Consider the following 15,097-nt stretch of genomic DNA (forward strand, 5'->3'; position numbering starts at 1 on the left):
TGTTTGCAGTAGTTAAAAGTTTGAAATGAAAAAAAATATTTACGTATTCATTTATTCTTGATTTTTCAGTGAGGGACAAGGAGTAGATGTAATTTAAAAATGTTTTTTTAAAAGGTAATTGGATTTTTTGGGTGAAAAAAACATAGAAAGATTAATATTTGATGTCTCAAAATATGTCTGGAGGGGATCTTTAAACTTTGTTGAGGTTGTTTATGCCCATTGAACTTGTATAAAGAATTGATTCTACAAGATGTTGTTTTTGCAGAGTAATTTTGTGTTATGGTGCAACATATGTTTGTATCCTGTTGATTAAAAGTGTATATCATTATTCAGTATGGTTACAGAAGTTAGAACACCCTACACACCTGGCAATGATCGCTTATACCACTTTTGTGGTGGCCTGATGGAGGCTTGTTTGCTGAATTGTGTCACCATAAAACAATAGAACAGTAAACTGAGGCCATATTATTGACATTTTGTTGTGTTTTGGAGTGCTTGCTAATGCTTTTGTGTGCAAAGCTTGTAAGGAGCCTCCCAGACTGACCTGAGAAATTCAGCGGGATCCGCAGTTTCATCAGGGCTATATCGCTGTCATGGCTCCTGTGATTATAGTTCTTGTTGTAAATGATCTTCTCCACGGCGTATCCTGTGTGCTGAGCCATTTTGGCTGAGCTGCGGGTGACAATACCGGCATAGACCACCCAGCTGGATACCTGAGGTAGCCTGTAGCTGACATTTGAGAAAAGAAAAGAAAAGGCAGATACTGAGAAGAGCGAATTGCTGTGTCCAGTTTGGTGCAGCTGTTAATGGCTGATTATTCTCCATCGAGTCTGTAGCACCGGACCTTTTAGCGCTGGTAAGGTCAGCTGTCTTACTTGTGCACACAATGGGCAGCTGTGACTACCCATTGACTGGTGATGATGGAGCCCCCGCAGGTGTGACGGTTGCTGTAGTAGAGGCTGACCTGCCAAGGCCACCTGCCCAGCGAGGCCTCAACTCCGCCGATTATCCTGGGCAGCTTCGCTCGCGTCCCACACTCTACACAGAGATCCATTCATCAAAAAGGAGTTGGATTGGTCAGAAAGTGCTGCAGCAAGTGACATAATTCACTCTGTCTGCTGCTGACATGAAGCTTTTTTTTGTGAAATATTATTAAGGAACTACAGGGCTTTGTGTTAGATGCAAAGTCAAACAAAAAGTTAAGTTTAATTTGCTCACCAAAACATTGCAAAGCGATAACCTTCCCCGTGATACAGTTCCCCCTAAATGAAAATAAATTGTGTAACTAATGATGCATAATTAAACAATTTTCTCTGCATCATTACGAGTATGATGTCCTCAGACAAATTGCCTTACCTGAATTGCCACATATTTTCCAGATTGCTCTTGTGTTCTGAGGTAATTTGTATAAAGCCATCAGTATAGTTTGGCCCGATATCGGTTAGATTCACTCCTTTATGCTTGGTCAGTCTGTTAAGAGAACATAATGCAAAATGGGTGGGAGTGAGTGAGATGATTCAGACTCATAACGTGTGAAGCAAGGTCGCAAATGAGGTATTGGCAAATTGTAAATAAGCTGGGCCCTCAACTTTGTAAATCAGGCTTAAAGCAAGACTAAACTAAAAGTTAGTGAGTGGGCGCTCCAATCAAAATCAATGTTAAGGGCTGAGGTGTGATCCTGTCAGGGGTGCAGACCTCAGAGAACCAAGCTGCCTGCAGACCAGCGTTCCCAGTGAAGAGTTCCACCTCTCGTAGCACACTGGCAGCCAGGTGGGCAGCTTTCCCAGCTGTATCTCCAGGAGGGAGTTCTCCGGGCTGATTCTGTAAAACACTGAACCTGATTGATTGAAAATCCCTCCAGAGACAAGCTCTCAGTCAACAGTAATGAACGAGCCTCTTCTATGAGTGGGAAATGATTAGGAAAAACACAATCTATGCTAATGTAGTCAATACAAACAGATCATTATGTGTGATGTGTTCATGTCAGTCAATGGGCGTCTCTCAAGAGTGAACAAAAAGGCAACAAGAAGCAGCTGTTGAATGATAATTTTTGCTACTGTTCAACTCAAAAATCACTTCAAAGGTGACCCAGTATGATAAATCGCATAACAGTGTGCAACCACACGATCCTGCACTGTTTGTAAATCAGTGAAACAAACACCAAAAAGAGGAGGAAACACAGACCTTTCCTGGGGTCAGAGATTGAAATATCTTCTGTCACGTTGCAGAAAGGCGTCTCCTTTGTGTCCCCAAGTCCCACTGGACTTTGGGAGTGGGAAGGCCTCAGCAGAAGTCTGACTATATGTAGATAAAGATGCAGTTAATCAGTCTTTTAATTAGCCAGTGAGACCGGCAGCAAAATGTTAGCTAAATGTTACCAGATTATCTGAATTAGTACCCAGAACAGACAAACTCTGTCTGGTAGAGCAAAACAATTGTAGATTAGATTTTTTTGTCAATAGCAAAAGCTTCTAATATAGGAGAATTTGCTGCTTTCCCTTAAATTAAGATACATTAAATATCTTTGAGTTTTGGACTGTTGGTCGGATAAAACAATTGGTAATGACAATAATTGTTAGTTGCAGCCCTTTATCAAAATGTTTAAACCTTTCAAATGCTGATATTATATTGCCCTCAAAAATCCAGTATCTGACAGGCTCTGCTGACACCTGAAAATGTACAGAAGCCTGAGCGGTTTTAACAAGACATTTTTCACATTCGTCTCAACAGTTCCTGGTTACAGTTAAGCTAATTTACTGATTCTATCTCAACACAATGACTCACCTAGAAACCAGACACCTACAGCTAAGCCTCCCAGTAGTCCAACTGCACACACTGCTGCCAGCAGCCTCACCAGCCTGTGAGCTAAAGAAACAATTAAGACTGGAGTTAACGCCTCTTGATCCCAGATATGAGCTGAGAAGAATAATTAAATGTCAACTGTTACATATATAGTACACTGACACACAGCGCAGCGACAGAGGCAGCTATATTCAATACATGCACCACACTAAAGAGATGAAAAGCAAATTAATACAGTGACACTTTTTTATTAAAAAAAAGCACTGCTTTACTTCTTATCACTTAACTGTGGATGGTTTGATTCAGTGCAAAGTCTTAATTAGGCTTGTTATTTATATTTAGGGTGGCATCCGTTTTGTTTGTTTTCTTGCACTGGTGACGCAAGATTGCTATTGTAGTCTGATGCCCATCGGGCGGTGCTCCACTGGAGCTTACCGTGAGTCGTAGAGTGAATCCCTTTTAACCAGCTCTGTACTCCCTTGGTCCTTGGGACTCCTGCTGCTTTCTCTGAATGAAAAGGATGGCTGACAGCCGCCGGGTTCTCAATCACTGACAATGTGTCACCATCAAGACTCTATAAGAAGTACAGTCAGCACATCAGACATCATTTACAGCTTGTTCTTGAATTTTGGCAAGTTTGCTCACTTGTGACAAAAACTACCTGCTGACCGTCTGCTCCCTAACAACAGTGCACCTGTCAGGCTCTGTCAGATTTAATTAGGAGCACTGTAATCCTGGATATTAACCATCACTGACCAGTCCAGGTGTATAAAGTCAGATCTGTAGGTGTGCACAGGTGCGTCCCCTCAGTGTGCGAGGTATAATGAGCAAGTTGAGGTCTGTTTTGCGTCTTGTTCAACAAATTTTTAATTTGAGGTTAAAGCACATTTGCTACTCCTTTTCTCAGAAAAAGTTTTATCACTCTGGAGCGTGTGCGTGTTTTTATTGGGCTTACTCTCCAAGGAGCAGCTGTTTCTCTTAGCAACATATTGAGAGTATTACAGTAATTATAATAAAGCTCTCCATAGATGTGAGATGCAGACTTGGTATTATACAATTACAGTACAAAATCCATCTAAATAAATGGCACACCATCTGCTCTCGTATTACTGTAGCACTTGAGTGTCGCTAAACATGTCATTTTGGATTTGGGATTAGCATGAGTTGCATATAGTGCAAGAGCACTTTCGGAAATCAGTGCAGCTGTGCAGCATAGGTCGTAAGATGCATGTAAGTTATATATTAAAAAAACAAGTAAATGTGACAGAAACAAATGTGATATGAGGTTGCAGTGAACACTACATGTGTAACAGCAGGTGTTACTGAAAATTGTGACGGTGCAGGTGACAATGTGTGAGAGGTGTTGTCAGGATAGCATACATTAAACAGATGGAGCAAAGTGCAGTGAATATTTAGTCTCCCTTTCTTACCATGTTTTCCTTGCGTACAGTCCTGAGGAAAAGTCAGCCGTGTCCGTGCTCATCTGTAGGCCTGCACTGGAGGTAGAGAGGTCCGTCCCGCTCGCAGTTGATGCACCATTTGCCATTTAACAGAATGCAACTCTGGGTTTTCCCTTCACAAAGAGACAATGAGGTCAGCAGTGGTGCAGAGAATGAGGCTGTTGTTTGTCCAGGGGGGTCATGGGGCCTGTTGAAGCAAGCTGAACCAGGTCTTTGTAGGGGGGGAGCATCTCCAGAGATACCTCCAAGCTGACCATTGATAGGACACCGGGCGTTGCTAGGTAACACTTTTTACCTGTGCCAAAAGATTGTCCATTTTCACCTGAGACATGTTATTACCTGACAGTTTGTAGGTACGGAGAAAAGGTCATTATTGCAGATTGTTGAAAAGTCTCATATCATGTCAAATCCCTGTCATTTGGAATCCAAAGCTATCGTCTCTCAACACTCAAGAACAAAATGAAGTCTGTTCTGTCTGCCCGCTGACAGATGAGACTTTCTCCTCTCTCCGCACCCTTTTTACCAGCTCACAGTCAGACAGTTTATATAAATAAATACAATAGAAAAGGTGGCTTGAGTGGCTTCAAATAAACCATTAACTCTAAGAATAGTAGGAATAATTAATAACTGAGATCTGGTGTTTGAGGGAGATCAAAGCCCGTCTTCATGTCAACACTCTGACGAAATGTTGTTTTTATTGGAAAAAAAATCACTATTTTGATCCTTTCTTAGGTAAAATAATATTTGATACAAAGGTTGTTTATGTATCTCCCATATGCGTGGTGTGGGATTAGAGTCCAGGTGAAAGGAACAACTGCCAGCAAGAAAATTCCTCCTCGTCCGACTGTCAAGGCCGAATCCAAGAAATGGCTCAGATCTATTTGGCTCATCTAACAGGTGTCATATGGAATTATTCGGAAATCAAACACAGAGTAATGAGCATTGCAGCAGTGGTGTAAATTGCATGCGATTGGAGCAGCAGCTGAAATTCATATCGCTAGGGTTGTGAGGTTAATAATGTTTGATAATATTAGCATTGCGCCTAATTGTTCTCCTGCAGAAGCAAACAGAAGAGCAAGGAGAACATAGCTGCTGTTTGGTAATTTTCACAGGGATTTGATGTCTCCCTCTTCTGGTGCAATGTGTTTTCTCAGACAGCCGAGTCAACAGTGATTTACAGAGCTGCCATTCACTGGATTCACTTTGTTAGAAATCATTTGACGATGAATAAAGCCATTTCATTCATTCAGGGATATTCATGCACCTGATCAGTTCTTCCACGAAATTATTTATCCTTCATGCATCCTTGTTTTGCGACGTAATATGTAATCCTGGATATGATATGTAGGATATAGATATTTTACAATCATTTGGCAGTTTATTAGGTACACCTGGCTAAAACTAATTAAGTGTAATCCAACAGTCCTGTGATAAGTCCTGCCTTTTATGAAGGTTATAATATTCAGTTTTTGTTTGAAACTTTTGAGGCTGTGCAGTTTGTGGTGCTTTTGAATTGTTTTGAGTTAAATGTAGTGCAGAAACAATTAGTTGATTAATCAATTAGTTAATTAGTTGATTGACAGAAAACAACTGCTAGCAATTTTGATAACTGAGTCGTCATTTTAAGACCTTTTATCAAGCAAACACACTAAATGTTCTCTGTTTCCAGCTCCTCAAATAAGAGGATTTGCTGCTGTTCTCTGTTTTGTGTCACTTTAACTTGCATATCTTAATTCAATTAAATATCTATGTGCAGTTGATTGGACAATAACAGCAATTTGAAGATGTCAACTGGGGCTTTTGGGAAACTGTGTTCATGTTTCTCTTTGACATTTTATAAATTAATAATCTATAAAATCAACAGATGAATTGATAATGATAATAATCAGTGGTTGTAGCCACTAAAATTTTTGGGGTGGACAAAGTATTGGAAACGCACCTCTCAGTACAACACAGTTCAATTCAACAACACCACAAACTACAGCCTCCAAAATGATTGTTGGTGTTTTTGGTGTTATAAGAAACGACAACAACCACTTCAGTAATGAGTAGCATTATGTTAATCTTTTAATCAGAAATTTAAAATTCATGAGTAAATCCCTCCAATGACAACAATAACAGTCTGTCACCTTGGTGTCACAGACGCTCCAGTGTGGACTACATTCATTCATTTATTCATGCACCACAGTCCACTGTGGAGAGGCTGGCTGCAGCCCAGTTTGGAGCTGCATCTATCTCTCTCTGCTATCAGAAGAGGAAGCACTCTCCCTGTTTGGTGTACTGAGATTTGATCAGCTCCTCTTATCTCATCCGTTAGTATGTGGGCCTCTCTCGGTGTCCAAACCTTGAACATCAGATGCGGTCTCTCGGTCCCGCTTGGAAATCCCACAGTAGGTTCTAGCTGAGCAGAAGAGAGGGAAGCTTCTTTTTAAAGTTTGGACAGTGTTCGCTTCCACAGCTTTTTGCCAAAGTCCAGCCCACCAAGGCATTTATAACTGACTCATTGATGTGTGGGCTGTCAGGAGAGTTGTGCCATTGATGCTGTTGCCCATGACCTCTCAGCAGAGGCGGCCATTAAGGGTTGGAGCGCCCACAGTTGCTGGGCAGAGTGGAGCATATTAGGCATGATCCAAATACAATTTTGTTGTCTAAGGTAGTACAGCACTAAACTAAACCTTATAAAGTACCACTGTGCAGGATCTGGCGGTATCCAGTGGTGAGGTGAGGAGATTGCAACCAACTGAAGCCTCTCCTGTGTGCCAAGAATGTTGGAGAGCTACGGTGACCGATGCGAAAACACAAATGTCCCTCTCTAGAACCAGTTGTTGTAAGAGTAGCGTAGGCCATTTGGAGCAGAGCCAGCGTGAGAGTATGTGTGTACGTGGGAAGTAAGTGGTGAAGCAAGACAGAGAGCGGGGAGTGAGTAACGTTATCGACTCTGGCCCAAGCAGGAACAGCTAACAGAGTTTGGTTTGTCCCTTCTGGGCTACTGTTGAGACATGGCGGTGCAACATGGCGGACTCTGTGGAGAGGGGACCCGCTCCTAATGTAGTGTAATGTGTAAACCGCTCATTCTAAGGTAACAAAAACACCATTCTTATTTTCAGGTGATTATAAAGAAAACATACTTATTAATATTGCATTCCATTTCTGCCAATAGATCCCCCTAACTGATACACACTGTTCCTTTAAAGGAATAGGTTGACATATTGGGAAATACTTTCACTTTCTCGCTGAGTGTTAGTTGAATAGATTGATAACACTCTCATATTTGTCTGTTAAATATGAAGCTGCAGTCAGCAGCTATTAATCTACCTGGCTCTGTCCATACGTAACAATCTGCCCGCCAGCACCTCTAAAGCTCACTAATTAACATGTTATATCTCGTTTGTTTAGTCTGTACAAAAACAGAAGTGAAAATTACAAATTAGTTGTTTTATGGTTGGTGTTGGTAAGTGAGTTCTTTTACCTTAAGACAGAGCCAGGCTAGCTGTTTCTTCTGTTTCTAGCCTTTATGCTTAGCTAAGTTGACAGACTGCTGGCTCCAGCTTCATATTCCACTGCGGGACTAATAAAGGATTATTCTATCTTTTATTTAACGCACAGATTAACTCACTCTCTGCTACAAAGGTAATAAGCATATTTCCACAGCACTGTTAAATATACTGTATAAAAGTGAATATTGTTACCACCTGATGTTAAAGGTTCAGTCATTTTCAAAAAGTCAGTAATAATTGTAAACAGTGCATTAAATAGGTCTTTATTTTCACACAAAACACAGTGCTTATCCTTTTACTCAAAGATTTTGATTGAAATTGCAGAATATTAATTTGCAACCGAACTGCCAGATTGTATAAAACTCTCTGGTTGAACCTGTCTGAAGCTTTAGCTCAGGGGTGTGCTCCACATGATGCTTTGGGGATACAAATTCTTTTTTTTTTGCCAATATTTGTTAACATTTTGGCAAATTAGCACCATTAAAAGTATGCCAGAATTAGCAATTTGTTGTTCCTGCTTGCTTAGTATCCACGCCAGACTACTCTGTGCTTCAATAATTGTATTGCTCTGCTGGCTGCCAGTGAGCTCGGCCTTCTCTGGAGCAGTAAATCCTCTGTGCTCGAGCCCTGCCTGCAGTCTGGGCCGGATGTTAGCTGTGGTAGCATACTGCACTCTTGTGGTAGGTGTAAAGACTTACATTTAAGATCAGCTGAGGATAACCATGCAGTGAAGTCAAAGTAAAAGCTGGATTTATTATTGTGTAAATATTCACCAAAACCATGTTCATCAAATGTATGACGATTACTTGCTCAAATAGACTTTTTCCTTCTTCAATATGTCGAAGGTCACTGTTGGAGGTCACAGTTGATGAAAATGTGGAGCAAAAATGTCCGAGAAAAACAGCCATTTATAGAGAACCTGTGCTGGACAGTTTGTGGCTTTTTAAAAAAAATCTTTGACACCTACTTTAATATAGTGGTTTAAGTGTGCAACATATTGTAATTGCACAACAATATATTTATGACAGACCTAAGCATGACAGCGCATGGTCTCATCATAGCGGCTAAATGGTATGCAGTTGTGTCTGTATTGAAAGTGGCAGGATGAATAAATAGCTGTCATGTATGTGTTTGTGTCTTGTCTTGTAGAGGCTAATGATAGTGAGGGTGGCTATAAGAGCAGAGCTGCTCCCCACCAGATGGTGGGTAATGTGGTTTGGTTTAGCTGCCCACCACGCTCACTCTAATTAAACAGAGGAGATTACATTAACACTGGCTCCCACTCAATCTGCTCCTCCACTGAGCGTGGCCTTGCACTGAAGGCGGGGTGGAGATCAGAGGTAGAGGGGTTACAGAGATGATCGTAGTTTGTGGAGTCAAAATTACATATTTGCTTCAAAGCTAAACGAAGTAAGGAAATGAACGCTGGAGAAGGTTGGAAAGAAATGGTTCAGTCCAGACGGTTGGATCAACTAGAAATAACAAAGCTTTTCCCACACCTTTTACAACTGCTGTTGATTCTGTAAATGCCCTTGAGCAAGACACTCTGAGTTCAGTGGTCAGCAACATATCACACTGGATCTACTGTAAAGCTCTCAAGTTATAACGCACCTGTAAAATCTTGCACATGGTCATAAAGCAATTAATTAATTGACAATGAACAATAAAACATATTATGAATAGGGATTTAATTGGACAATAAAAAGTAATCATACAAATTTTATCATTAAGAATTTACAGATGAATAAATCTGTATGCCAATAAGTATTTCAATTAAACCAATAAATGGATAAATAGATAGGTTGCCAGTAACAACTAAATAGATATTAGATTTACAAAAGCAAAACAATAGCTATTTTTTTTAGATGAAAATAAACAAGGTCATCTCTTCTGAAATTCTAGTTTGATGTACTAATTTATGTTTTCTTTTCCATTTGCTGGCTCCCTTATCATGACTGTAACACCCTCTGAGTCCTTTGCTTACAGTATATGCTGTCATTTTTTAAGAAGAGCTCTCATCGGCAGCTGAACTTGCTGATGATGCATGTAGCTGTAACTTTGAAGATGGTTGAAGTGAATCATGCATGCAAGTTGGGCAAGAAGGATTTTTTTCCCCCTTGTCAGGTTGTTTAACTTGAATGATTTTAGTATACATAAAACGTATACATCATTTAATGTAGCAGAAATCTGATTAATTATTCTTTTTAATCATCATGCAACCCCTCAAACGAACCTTGTGACCCCTTGGGGGGGGTCCCATACCCACAGGCTGGAAACCACTTCCTTATGTTGTGCTGCTGCATAAACAAAGTGTGAAATACCTGCCAGATGACCTGTATTCTAATAGCATTTAAAGTGGCAGTAGGCAGTATATTTTTAACATCATTGGGCAAAAATTACATAATAACCTTTCAGCATATTGTAATTCAAGTGTTCTGAGAGATAACTAGACTTCTGCACCTCCTCCTGGCTCTGTTTTCAGGCTTTAAAAAATCGAGCCCGTGACGGGAGACTTTGACCAATCACATGTCATTTCATTGAGAGAGTGTTCCTATTGGCTGGTCATGTGACCAGAACTTGGCGTTCCTTCACCAGATTTCACAATAGCGGCCGCGTCACAAACTTTCTAATTTTACAGCTAAACCGTGCACTACAAGATGATTCTGAAAACATTTGAAGCGAGAAATAGGCATTAACGTAACATAGTATTGATTCATATTTGATCAGCGCTGCCTAGTTTGACCGTTTGGTCAGAGTTCGCGAATGATTGACATCCAGCTCTCATAGACAGCAGCTGGACAGCAGACCTCAGATCAGCTCTTACTGCTTGTTTTCTTCCGGGTGTGAAATCTTGCAGATGCCGTTAGGAACACCAGAGGACACAGAGGACACAGAGGCACATGATTTTTTTTACAGGTTACCTGTTTCATGCACTACTGTCAGGATATAGCGACTTTCTTTTAATCATATTTGCTCCAATCTCGCCTACTTCAGCTTTAAACATAATGACAAAGTTGATGCTGTTGTTTAGTGCAAAGAAATGAATGGATTCTTATATTACAGTTAAAATTAAGCTTAAATTATCCCTGTGGGTGGCAAAACTAAGTGAGCTGAAAAATCCAGAGCACTGGAAAACAAGAGCGTGTGATCTTTGTAGAGAGAAACTGCAGGGTGGAATTTGGCTGACGGGGTTGAAGTAATATAGGTAGAAAATAGATTATACAATAAAACATTCACAGCGTACTCAGAAGCTTTATGGTGAAATGGAGACGATAAAAATGGAAACCAAAGGAATACATTGCACCACCACGATAACCTGTTAAATCCCAAAGGGATTAGGTGAATATAAAACCCAACATCAAAACAATTTACACTAAATGCTGCAAGTAGTTGTATTTGATAAGAAGTCTCACTTTCACTGTGCTGTGCAGGGAGCAGTGGCAGGCCTGATGTACTGATTCTTAGCTCCTTTCACATCTGGGATAAAACACAGGCCAGCTGCGGCTCTGGCAGCGTGCCATCAGAGGTCACCACAGAGCCTGGAGTGACTCCAGCTGTTTGCAAGTCGCCCAGATGACACATAAACTCTATAAACAGCTTGAGACTGTGAAGGTTTGTGGCAGAAGCCAATAAACTGTTAAGAGGAATCTGCAGCATTGTCGTTGTCCAGATGATGGGCAGGGCTGTAACGCTGTAAAAGTGAAATGTTCAGGTTGAATTAGGACCAGTGTACATGTGTAGCACCCGGGTACTTCTGTTGCCATTTTGCATGTGGAAGGACTGAGGGCCATATTTAAAACATCTATAGCGCATGGTCCAACTCCACTTTTGCTAGTTAAACGGCACATAATCTGGGTGCAAAGTAAGGCGCAAGGCAGGAGGGTCATCTCCCTTTGCCACCAAAGCCTGGTGCGCCTGCACTGGGCAGGCGGATTCAGCAAATTGGAGAAACAAGCTGTTTTCCACTGAGTAAATGGATCTGCTTGTGCACGAAATGAAAGTGTGCAAGCAGATGTACTTTATGTGGTCCTTGGCCGGTTGGTCCTGTGCCTCCACCCAGTCCTCTGTGCCATCAACAACTCCGTTTGAATGCATAGGAGCAATTTTAACTGGTGCAGGCAGCACGGGAGGGCAAAATTAATTTTATGACGATAAGCTTAGGCTAAATATGATAAACATGTATTGATAAATAATGAAAACTGTATTACTTTACAATGCAACCCATGGGGGATTTGGACCAGCTGAGTGGAATCCTCCAGAGATGCATTACGCATGGGCTTGCAGCCGGGCACTGCCGGAGAGGCGGTGCGTAATGCGTGAATCCATCAGCCTCATAATGCCATTGTTTAGGAGGAGAGGGTCTGCAAACTTTGAAGTAACCTACGTCTACACTCGCACACACAGAGGGATGGGGAGTGAAGATGCCACAGAAGCGTGTGTGCACTATAATCTCTGTGGTCACAGTATTCATGCCAGTAACCGGAGGAGCACTGAGAGTGCGCTGCAGTTTGAACAATACAGAATGCCTGAGAGGCGTACTTCATTATATTCATTAGACTTTGAATTGTCACCAGTCAGCTGAATTGTGTTTTCCCGCAACGTACAGTAAATGCAAACATTGTTCTAGCGCCGTCACTGTATATAACTGAGGAGGAGGAGCGCTGCTGCACGTCCCTATGAGCGTAACAAGCGGAGTGTACGCGTGTTGTGAACCTGCCTATGGAGGCACATTTTACTATCTGAATAAGTCCCTTTTTAAATAGCAGGAAAATACTGTGCCAGACTTTAGACCAGGTTTTTGTTGGTCAATGGCACAATCGTTTTCTGCTGCCTCAAGATAGCAATGCGCCGACAATGCGCCTGACCACACCTCACTTTAAGACCAGCATGCCCATGGATGCTCAGATAGGCGCAAACACATCATGGACGCTGGGCGTGAAAATGACAACTGCATCGGTTTGAAACTAGCACTGACAGTTTCGCTGTGCTGTGTGCCGCATTGCGCCGGGTGTAAGATAGGGTCTCGAAGCTCAACTGATTTGAAAAAAAATAGAAAACACCTTTTAAAAAAAAATATATATACTGTATATTGAATCTGCTTTAACACCTGAACACCACGTTGAGATTGATATTGCATGAATCGCAAGAGAGCAGGAAAGCCTGAACAGCTAAAAGTAATGGATAAAGAGTTAAAATAGTTATGTTAAGGAATGAATATAGTTAAAATAGATGACTAAAAGTAATAAATAATTCAGAGTGTCTGCGTGGTCTTAACTGATTAAGGTCCTTAAAATGTATTAACAAGTTTTGACTTCTTGTTGTCTTTGATAATTTGGTATATCTGTCCAAAAAAAAGTTGTAAGTTTGCATGAATTTAATCATTGTGTAGGCGCGTAGTGGGAATCTGTGTAGTTTATTTATGGAATCCTGCTAGATTTGACTTTACTACTGACTGACTGCTGCTTGATAATGTTCTCTTCACTACCTAGCTTATGAGGAAATGCAAGTTTTTGGACAAATGGTTAGAGGACAAGGAGTTTGAACCATGGCTCAGTTCCCTCGTTGTGCGTCTAGGTGAGACATACTAAACTATGGCTTTAAAGGGACTGCTTGTTAGAATCAGAAATGCTTAACAGCGACACCTGTGGCTGTTAAGTCAACGAAAGTCAGCGTTGGGATCGCGCTTGTGCTAGCTCTACATAGACATGAACAAGCATCGATCAAAACAGTGAGGCGACACACGTCGGCTAAAACCACAATATCACTCTATATTTCACCTGCTTGGCAGTAATGTTAGCTGACCAGACGAAGGTCTCTCCATGAATCAATGCTGATCCCAGTGTTGGCTTTTCCTGCTTCAGCCTCCCGACTGCGAAACAGGGGAGACACCGGAGTTTTGGTCGGAGACGATAACGTTTCTTGCTGCGGAGCCCCGTCACTTCACAAGACATGGAAAACCTCTGTTGGTCTGGAGGAGCTGCAGCAGTTATTTCTGCACAAACGTCCACTGTACATTCACTAGATATTCTCAGAGCTACGAAGTCTTCTGCAGTGTGTAGTGTGCGCGCATGCACGTGAGGTGGAGCAAGCTGAGTGAAGGCAGGCAGGCAGAGGAGCAGAGTACAGCAGAGACTCCGGCCCTGGAGACCAAAGCTACGGTCTCCCCCGCGTCCTCCGACCGTGGCCAACACTGTTTAACAGACGGGCTTCACTAGATAGAACTTTGCGGTTTTGGTGCTTCCGTGTAGTTTATGTTGGAGTCTGAGTCTGAACAGTGTAGCCACACGCGAGCGCATGGGACACCGACCCGGATTGATTTATATGTGTAAGAAGTTACTAACAGTCCCTTTTAATGTTTTATGACATTTTTATGACTTACTATACAATGACATTGTTTGCCATTTTAACTGCATACTATACGATGCTGATGCCGAAAAAGGTCATAGTATAGTATGTCAGAAAAGGTCATAAAGAAGCCATACTATAATATGTTGAAAAAAAGCCATAGTATAGTATGTCGAAAAACGTCATTGTACTGCCCTTGCAATGCCTTCTCTCTAGCAGAGCTAAACAGTCAGTTAACATTCAAAGTCCTCCAATAAACACACAAGGCTTTTTTTCTATTTTACTGGTTGGTATCCTCTTCTGGATTTACTTTTGGTTGTAAAACTGAAACATTACAAAAATAAGGACATAAGTCAGATAACTTAGTACACAAACATTAACACATCCATATAGGCTAGAAAGTAGGAATTACACTCATGATTATGATAACAATACACAATTCCTACCAAATATAAAGCAGCACTGTAATGTATGAAAGAACACAGCTCAAAAAACCACAGCAACTTCACCACACAGTCAATACTGAGCAGAACTAGCTACCCGCTGTAGCCTAACTACTAGGTAGCAGAGCACATGTTTTACCAAAACTATAAAAAACATACTAACATAATATTCTTATACAAGAACAGCTTGCTAATTATTTACACATATTACTTACAGACAAATGTTACCCGAGGCACGAGCGTGTAGAAACACTTTCAGCAGCAGCATGTATCAAACACTGTCTGTGCTCTACTGAAGCATGTGCTTAATTGCAGTGTGCCTGACTGCAGGCATGCCTCTGACCAGTAGATGGCAGCACACAATATGAACTAATACAAATGAATCATAGGTTCTTAATGTTTTAACCTCATTGAGCTCACTTTTTAACTTATTTAACTTAGAACTTATTTAAAATACAAAATCAACGTCAAAGGCAGCACAGTCATCAAAAAGCCATAAGTGAATAAGTATGTAGAAAAAGTATATCGAAAAAAGTTATAAAAACGTTGC

At 41.1% G+C, this 15,097-nt stretch overlaps 1 protein-coding gene and 1 long non-coding RNA gene across 3 annotated transcripts in view; one reads left to right on the forward strand and one right to left on the reverse strand.

Moving 5' to 3' along the window:
* Positions 1 to 4,363, reverse strand: part of tmprss5 (transmembrane serine protease 5) — a 6,603-nt gene extending 2,240 nt beyond the window's left edge. Inside the window, exons 1-9 of one of the 2 annotated variants that reach the window (XM_037775626.1) lie at positions 4,233 to 4,363; positions 3,238 to 3,376; positions 2,785 to 2,865; positions 2,185 to 2,298; positions 1,696 to 1,831; positions 1,357 to 1,470; positions 1,219 to 1,262; positions 876 to 1,038; positions 545 to 723 (exon numbers count right to left, since the gene is read on the reverse strand). In XM_037775626.1, the coding sequence (XP_037631554.1) occupies positions 545 to 723; positions 876 to 1,038; positions 1,219 to 1,262; positions 1,357 to 1,470; positions 1,696 to 1,831; positions 2,185 to 2,298; positions 2,785 to 2,865; positions 3,238 to 3,376; positions 4,233 to 4,235 (973 nt within the window). In that variant the 5' untranslated portion in view covers positions 4,236 to 4,363. Of the gene's footprint in view, positions 1 to 544; positions 730 to 875; positions 1,039 to 1,218; positions 1,263 to 1,356; positions 1,471 to 1,695; positions 1,832 to 2,184; positions 2,299 to 2,784; positions 2,866 to 3,237; positions 3,377 to 4,232 lie in introns of both variants that reach the window. The other variant, XM_037775625.1, reaches the window with a different exon arrangement.
* The window catches only part of LOC119491493, a 38,526-nt gene that overhangs the window by 2,672 nt on the left and 20,757 nt on the right, over positions 1 to 15,097 (forward strand). The gene's annotated exons all lie outside the window — the stretch shown is intronic.

Source organism: Sebastes umbrosus, chromosome 7 (genome assembly GCF_015220745.1).
Source record: "Sebastes umbrosus isolate fSebUmb1 chromosome 7, fSebUmb1.pri, whole genome shotgun sequence".
NCBI lineage: Eukaryota > Metazoa > Chordata > Actinopteri > Perciformes > Sebastidae > Sebastes > Sebastes umbrosus.